The following is an 8,959-nucleotide window of genomic DNA, read 5'->3' as shown; positions in this document are numbered from 1 at the left end:
CCTTCCCCCCCCCCCCCAGTTGAATCAAGATTAAAGGCTACAGAGTTTCTTGAGTCCAAAATTTGTTTTCTAGAGTATTAAGATAAATCTTACAAAGGGTTATGCAAGAATGAGAGTGATACTAACTGTAGAGAAGTGTTTCTTCAAATGTGTCACTCCAAACCTGCAGCTTCTTGGTGGGAGACTCCCTGGGAACTGAGTAGTTCTTTGTGGAAATACCCTCTGCCCATGAAATACTTTATAGTAGGCTCTTAGATTTTGTTTTTTTAATAAAGAAAACAAACTATCTCCATCATTGGGAAATTATATTTCCTATAACCCTCTGGAAATGTAACAACAGTTCACTTTATACTGGATTGCTGAAGCTCTTTTGTGCTGTGTATTTTTAAAAAGCCATGAGATATATATATGTCTTGTATCTGAAAAAGTGTGTATCATTAGTTAAATGATACCACTCTTTCCTCCCATTATTCTTGAAGGTTAAGAAAAAAAATTACCTTATTTGAATTTGTGTGTATTTATCCATCTGATTCTAAGAAAAGTCATAACTTTGGCTCTTGGTTTTTATTGCAGGATGATAACACTTTGTGTCCAAGATTAAGAAATGCCAAAGTAGAAGATTTAAGGAGTTTAACCAACTTTTTTGGATTTTGCACTGAAACTTTTGTTTTGGCTGTCAATATTTTAGATAGATTCTTGGCTCTTATGAAGGTATTTAATCATTTTTGTATATACATCTTCATATTTCTAAACCTAGCGCCCAGCACAGTGACTAGCATACAAGGGTTCGATAAATGTTTGACAAGTGAATGTAATTATGTCACTGCAAAGAAACATTTTTAGTTGGAATTGTGATCTTCAGTGCCAGAGTGAGAGACTACAGAATTAACTGTGTTGTATTTTAAGTTAGGTTTTGCTGTTACTGTTTATATACCTTCTCTTTGAAGATGTGACAAAACAGAGACCACTGTTTTTAGGTACTCCCTACATACGTATACAGTCCTCAAAAGACGGTTTTCGTATTTTTATCTCCCATCATGTTTTTCTTGGAGCTTAGTTGTTTTTAATACTGAAACATGACAAATGGAAGTGTAGCAGTATATTAAAGGTGACCTACTGCCTTTCTTGTGAGAAGTCTTTTCAAAGCAGGGAGCCATGGTCTTATTAACCAGCAACTGTTAGAAAAATGTGGTGATTCTTGATTGCTGTCAGCTGCTGGGTCAGTTTTCAGGGCACTGAAAAGAAAAGGGCAGCCATCTGTCCATGGCTGCTTTTACATATGCTCTGCTCTGCACAACTGATGCAATATTTCTCTTAGGCAAATTTGCATTGAAATGTGGGAGGATACTTAAAGATAAATAGAGAAGAAGATAAAGAGATAAGTCTCATGTGTTATGTTTATATCTAAAGAAGTATATATTGTCTCAGTGTTGAAAGGCTTAATTTTGGGGGGGGGCAGTCTGTACTATTAGGAATTTCGTGTTTGAAATACAAAGTATGATTCAGTGTTAGAAAGCTGCCTTTTGAATTTGCATTTAAATTACTTAATTTAAATGCTTAAAATGCCTTTTTTTAAATAATGGGAAGTTAACTCAGTTTAAGGTGTAAAAATAATTAGGTATAATTGTGAATAAGGGTAAGTACTTGAAGCAGCAAGGTTGTGTTCTGTCTTAAGAGTTAGGGACATCATTATAATATTCTTTTAAGTGCCTGCTTTGCTAAGTCAGAGTGACAGTTGTTAGAAAAGCCTTTGTTCTTTGTTTTTCAGGTGAAACCTAAGCATTTGTCTTGCATTGGAGTCTGTTGTTTTTTGCTGGCTGCTAGAATAGTTGAAGAAGAATGCAATATTCCATCCACTCATGATGTAATCCGGATTAGTCAATGTAAATGTACTGCTTCTGACATAAAACGGATGGAAAAAATAATTTCAGAAAAATTGCACTATGAATTGGAAGCAACTACTGCCTTAAACTTTTTGCACTTATACCATACCATTGTACTTTATCATACATCAGAAAGGTCAGTGGGATTACAAATAAAAATTTTGTACTTTAGCATTGCTGTAGCTAACAGTTACGATGCCAGTGAAATTTATATTTTTACTCCTGTAAATTTCCAACTTGGACTTTCAACAGCAAGTTCTTAAATTCATTTAAATCTTTGGAAGTTTAATAAGTAAATATTTTATTTTTTTCATCGTACAGGAAAGAAATACTGAGTCTAGATAAACTAGAAGCTCAGCTGAAAGCTTGCAACTGCCGACTTATCTTTTCAAAAGCAAAAGTAAGTTGATTTCTTACATATGTCTCACTGCTTCTATTTTGAATTTTTAAAAAATACTTATTTTTAATGTTTTTTTTTTTTTTTAAGCCATCTGTGTTAGCTTTGTGCCTTCTCAATTTGGAAGTAGAAACTTTGAAATCCATTGAATTATTGGAAATTCTTCTGCTTGTTAAAAAACATTCCAAGGTAAATTATCTTTAGTTCTTATTCTTTCTCCTAATGTTTCATTTTTTCCTCCCTATGGTGATTTAAACATTAGGTAGTACTTTATGGGGCTCTTAGCTTTTATACTTTTTTCTTGTATCTCAAGCGTTGAAGTTCTCAAAATGCAGCTTTGACACAGACAGTATTAAGCTGGAAGGGGAACCTGATCCCTTAGCCTAACTTCTTTCTGTGTTCAGATGTTGTCCCTTCTCTGGTGTTCTCACCAGTTGGTAACACAGTGGTCCACGTTGCTATGTGCACATTGTTCTAAAATACATACTAGGAAGTAGACTTAGTGAATATACTAATGGCAGTCCATTACATCTGTAGGGCTGAATCCTCATCCCAATAGTAGCATTACCAAAATAACTTCAGCCATGTTTTTCTTTTTAAACCTCTTTGGCTGGCCCAATAAGTTTTGCAGTAAGGAGTGTTAGTACTAATAGGAAGTGCTTTGGGGTTTCGTTAGCACAGAAGTAGGGTAGATTGTGAGAGGCACTATAACTGGGAATCTGGTTGGACCAGAAGAATCTTAGACAATGAAAGTTTGGGTAGCAAAGGCTTGTGGTCAGGAAGTTGGTGGACTAGAAGGGTTTGGGAATCATTTAATGTAGGCTTATAGTTAAAATGTCTAGGCGATATTTATAAGCAGGAGTGGGGATATCCAACTCAATAGTAGTTTTGGAAGCCAAGCGTGGAAATGAGACAAGGAGTCACAGATGACCAAGATTTGAACCTAATGGTGGGGGAAATATTGATACCATAGAGGGAAATTTGAGAGAAATTAATTTGTAGAAGTATGATTTTAGGCACTTGTATGTCTTTTAGGTGGTAGATACTTAGCAGATATTTGGCAACCTGGAGTAAAAACTCAGAAGATAAATTGTAGTTGGAGATTGAAATATGAAATTTCTTGTGAAGAAATAATAGTAGAAACCATAAGAAACTCGTGGGAGTTGTTTGCTTAGGGGTCAGTTGAAACTCTGGGTTTTCATTGTTGGTAGTTTACCCCTTAGGAGGCAAGGGAAGGAGGGTCTATGAGACAAGTGCATGGTCAGGTTGGAAAAAGGTTTTCAAGAAGTATTGCAAGTCAGGAGTATTGAATTTTGATGAGAGACCCAGTGTAAAAAGAATGGAAGGAGGCTCTTAGATACCTAGAGAGAGGTGTCCATAGAATGAGAAGCGAGTCAGTGAGATTGCAAGGGGGTCAAGATGTAGCTGGATTAGGTGGTAATGGAGACCAGAATGATATAAAATTATCTTCTGTTAGTGATGAAAGTATTTGTGAAGCATTTTTTTTAAGCAGATAACTTCTAGCTTTCATTTATATCATGAATTTATTAGTTGTAAAACTTTTTATAATATCTGGAAATATCTTTTTTTAAAGATTTTATTTGACACAGAGAGAGCACAAGCAAGGGGAGCGGCAGGCAGAGAAAGGGAGAAGCAGACTCCCCACTGAGCAGGGAGCCCGATGTGGGGCTCAGTCCTAGGACACCGGGATCATGACCTGAGCTGAAAGCAGGCACTTAATCAGCTGAGCCACCCAGGTGCCCTATCTGGAAATATCTTGAGTGAAAATTTATTCATTGAAATAAATTGGGGCACTCCTCAGTGGTGGAGGAACTGTGCTGTTTGGGGGGAAATTCCTCTTCTGTCACATTGCTAACTTTTCCATTAGCATATATTTGGTGTCTTAATGTAAATGCATACTTTTAGCAATCCACACAATGCCATGTTATAGAAACCTAAATTATGTTAAATTCCTTTCCTTGAGACTATTAAAGAATATACTTAATAATAGGTTGATTAACAAACCTAATGTTTTTAGGTCAGTGTATTTTCTTAAAATAGGCAAAGATTTTTATTAGGTTCTATGTAAATTATTTATACCTACAGTGTTCCTCCCTTAAACCAGTGGTTACCAGATTTTGACTGCTCATTAGAATCACTTGTGGAGCTTTAAAAAAATCTTGATACCAAGGTCACGTCCCATATCCAAAAGAATATGTGATGGTGGGAGCCAGGCATCAGTATATTTTAGGCATTATAGGGTGATTCCAAGGTAGTTAACCTCTTCATTAAAATATTTTTTTCCAGGTTAATGACACCGAGTTCATTTATTGGAGGGAGTTAGTTTCTAAATGCCTAGCCGAATATTCTTCTCCTGAATGTTGCAAACCAGATCTTAAGAAATTGGTTTGGATTGTTTCGAGGCGCACAGCCCAGAACCTCCACAACAGCTACTATAGTGTTCCTGAGCTGCCAACGATCCCAGAGGGGGGTTGTTTTGATGAAAGTGAAAGGTAAGCAGGTTCCTTGACTAATTAGACTTCCCCTTAGTAAATAACACTGATTTTATACTCAAAATGGAACCTGGGAATATTCCAGGGTATTAGAGAAAGCCCCCACTCCAATAGCATCACTTCTTCAGGTGAGGAAATTACCTAGAGGTAGTATTACTAAAGTAGGTGATGATTTAGAAGTATACGCCCCCCCTCCCTTTTTTCTTTATTAAGAAAACGAAACAAAATGCTCTATATTACATCCCCAGGACTTGTAACTGGAGGTTTGTACCTGTTGACCACTTTCACCTGTTTTCATCCCCTGCCTCTGGCAACCACCAATCCGTTCTCTGCATCTATGAGTTCTGGTTTTTGTTTTGCTCATTCTTAGATTCCACATGTAAGTGAGATTATACAGTGTTTGTCTTTCCTCTGTCTGACTTATTTCATTCCTTCCCTTTTTGAAAACTGGTTGTTTCACATCTCCCTTGCTCTTTGAAATATAGTTTAGTTTAAAAACAAACAAAACCTGAAATGGCATTCTGGGCTTTTCAGGGTTAGTATGAATTCCTAATATGGTGCCTTGGGTAGAGGCTGTGGGTTAAATGACTGCAAAATAAAGGGAACCACCACCACTAATGCGGCAGACTTCTCTTAGATATTTATCATTTTGTTAAATGCCATTGTCTTGTTCAGAGTTAATTTTTGTGCATAAAATGAATAATTTTATTAAATTTGGTTATTTTATGCTCTAGAGATAAAGAACAAGAAGTTTCGTTTTTATGGCTTAGTGGCTTCTTGGTTTGAGGGTATCAGGGATATAATTATTAATGCAAGAAAGACATCAAAACCATGTGATGGGAGATATGTTGTCCTTTATCTCCATTTACTGGATTTAAAATGCTTAGAATTGTACAGTTAGTTGCTGATACTTATTAATTGGTACAAGTATAATAGTTTAGCAGATAGTAATTTGTCTAAACCTCTTAAAATCTGTATTTTCTAAGATTACAATAGATTACAATTCATTTTAGGAAGTCCTTATAAGTTAAATTTTGTCTCTGTAAAGCTTAAATTTTGAATATAAAAATCCCAAGACTAGAGATACTCGTTTAGTAGTTTTATTTGGCTTTAAAACCTTTAAGTATTTTCTAAATAATGGAATCTTCTTGTCTCTTTTCCTCCCTTTAGTGAGGACTCTTGTGAAGATATGAGTTGTGAAGACAGTCTCAGCAGCTCTCCTTCCAGTGATCAAGAGTGCACTTTCTTTTTCAACTTCAAAGTGGCACAGACACTGTGCTTTCCATCTTAGAAATCTGATTGTTCTGTGTCAGAATTTAAAGTGTGTATACAGGTTTCAAAGCAATAAATGGGGGAGTAGGTAGTTTTCTGGTCCATCCCCCATCTAGGCAGAAATTGCATAGACTGGAATACCTACCTTCTATTTATTATTCAGATCAGATCTGGCCTATTTTCATATTTAATCCTAAGCCATCAAATGGGTTAGTGCCTCTTAAACGATTAACAATGTTTTACACATTGGCACTTTATTTTTCTCATTGATCTTTAGCTACTTGGGGGAGGAGGGAAGGTGCTGATACCTTCAATTTGTTACTTTTCAAGAAGATTTTTAAAGATGAATAGTGTAGCCACCTTAAAAACTTTTTATAAAGCCTTCACCTGTCTTTATTTAAACAGATTGGGAGTGTAGAAGCGCTTCCTTAGCAGGGACCGTGGGTAATCCTTTAATGGTTTATCATAGATCTCCCCCACCCTCCAGTCTCAGAACAGAGAATATACTCTCCAATGTCATACACCTTTTTGTTGTTTTGTTTTTTAAATGATCACTTACTCTCTGATGCAGACTTTATAAACTTAGGAATTATAATACTGACATTTCTGTGAATTTTAGTATGTAATGTGTTAATTGAAGTTTCTGCTAAAGCAGAACTACTCGACAGGCTATGGTTGTTAAATAGTTGCATTTTTAATGCCTAAGTATTGTCAGACAATAGTATTATTTTAATGTTACTAAAACAATCCATAATTTGTTAGTTATGCATGCACCTGTTTGAAAGCAGTGCAGGAAGTTGAAGAGAACTAGGTAACTGTGGAATTGATAAATGTTGATCTAGTAGCATATTTTATTTTATTTTCTTATATTCAAAAAGTCTGCATGATTATGTTTATTTCCTTTGTAATTCACATTTCAAAAATAATGGTATTAGTATATGGGTGCCAAGACTGAACATGAAGTTAAAAAAAAAAAAGTGTTTGTAGTTTTCTAGTTTTAAGTGTATCTGTGTGGTGGTATAGCCATAAGAATAGGGATTTACAAACTCTGTACACATGAGATTTTGTACAGAGAATTTTTTTTAACTTTATAAATTGTATATGAAAATGTAAATCTTAAAAAATGTACATAAAAATACTGTATTTTTTTACCCTGTGTGTGTGGTAGTCTAGGCATTGCATGTAAATATAATTTATTGTGTATTCTGTATTATAAATCATACATTGATGATTTACTTTTTAAATGTAAGTCAACATCCGTTAGATGATTTCTGAAGTGGACCTTTTTGAAGTAGTAATAGATTACAACTCAAAATAAAATATTAATGAATTATACTCCTTGTTTGCAATTGTATCTTAAGTTTTTGGTTCAAAAGAAAAAGTGCTTGCTGTATTTCCATGGAAAGGCTTGAAGTGAGGCTGGAGTGCCTCCAAGGTAAGCTCTCTATCTGGTTACCAGAAGTCCTCTAGGTAGTATTTCTTTATCACAGTTTGGCCCTCAGCCTTGGAGATACTGAAAGCAAATCTGTCACTTGAGAATTGACCTCTCTCTGGGGTGGACTCATGTGAAACAAAAGAGTGATGTATTGACCTGAATACCTATTAATTGATAGTGAAAGGCAACACAGGTATCAAGTATACCGGAATACTCAGGTTGGAAGATCAATACAATTTCTTTCTGCAGACAGGCCAAATTCTAATCACAAGGTTGCTTGGCAGATAAACACAGGAGTGTACTATGACTGACCCTGCCAGCCTCCGACTCTTTGTACCTCTTTTTCCAAGACTTAGGCATGATTTGCAAATCATGGTGGGGTTTTTTTGGGCGAGGGGGCATATGTTCCCCCTCTGGTTTGATTTTGTAGAACTTCCTTTTCTCTAGTTGGTTGGAAAATCATATACTGAATGTGGATTTCATGTAATACTAATACCTCTTCTCCCTTAGTGATATGGCCATGTTTTCTTAACCCTCCCAGTGGAGACTCTTGGCTTGAGGATGACCCTTCCCTTTTTATTAAGTCATTTGGGTAAATAGTAGACCATACATTCTGCTTCCAGATTTTGATTTGTTGAGATGTGAAAGTTACTTGTGGCTTTCCAAATCTTGAAACCCTCTTCAGTTCTTCAGGATTTGATTGCTTTTCTTACTAGATGCTCTTATGGCGTGAATCTGCACACATGGTTTCAACTGTTCCCCTTAATGGTTTTCAGCATATTTGGTCTAGCCCTCTTTACTGAGCTCCCAACTTGTTTTTTCACAACTGGCCACTCCACTGGGAAGTTTCTTGATTCCTCCCAAACCTGCTCTTCCTGTATGTTTATCTTGGTGAATAGGTATTGTCTACTCAAGTTGGAAACTTACGTGATCTCCATCTCCTCCCACTTGTTTACTGGACATTTCCATTTATCGTTGATATGATTTCATTTATACTCTATGGCTTTACTCTCTTTTTTGCCCCTGGCTTGGTTCAGTCCTGTTCTCTTTATCAGCAGGGTCACTACAGTATATTAGTCATTTCCAGACTTTGTTGCTTCTGCTGTTCTCATGCTGTGGTATCACTGCTGGTCCCTGGATTGCCACCTGTTTGACCCTCAGAAAGTGAGATGGGACAAATACCATGTTTTAATCACCTTTCACACTCAGGTCAACTATAGATGGATTAGTTGCAGAATACTTCTCATGAAAATTTTAACCATTTTCTTTGTCAAGGATTCGACTTTTCAATTCCTTTTTATTTCAACACTAGGTTCTAGCATGATGTTCCTCCCCCTTGCCTCCTACCTTCCCCTATGTACATACAAATTGCCAGCTTATTTAGGCAACCCATTTTTTTTTTAAGATTTTATTTATTTATTCGACAGAGATAGAGACAGCCAGCGAGAGAGGGAACACA

General features: G+C 36.0%; 1 protein-coding gene across 1 annotated transcript; it reads left to right on the top strand.

Annotated features, from left to right (window-relative positions):
* Positions 1–477: 477 nt before the first annotated feature.
* On the top strand, positions 478–7,400 carry CCNG2 (cyclin G2; the record flags this gene model as incomplete). The annotated part of the gene is made up of 6 exons (XM_034670944.1): positions 478–711; positions 1,769–2,019; positions 2,205–2,283; positions 2,371–2,469; positions 4,588–4,793; positions 5,964–7,400. Coding segments are annotated over 6 exons (990 nt in total), but the record flags the coding sequence as incomplete, so codon positions are not given.
* Between the last annotated feature and the right edge of the window lie 1,559 nt (positions 7,401–8,959).

Source organism: Ailuropoda melanoleuca, chromosome 11 (genome assembly GCF_002007445.2).
Source record: "Ailuropoda melanoleuca isolate Jingjing chromosome 11, ASM200744v2, whole genome shotgun sequence".
Taxonomy (NCBI): domain Eukaryota; kingdom Metazoa; phylum Chordata; class Mammalia; order Carnivora; family Ursidae; genus Ailuropoda; species Ailuropoda melanoleuca.
Note: the sequence above shows the minus strand (reverse complement) of the source record. Positions and strands in the feature narration are given on the sequence as shown.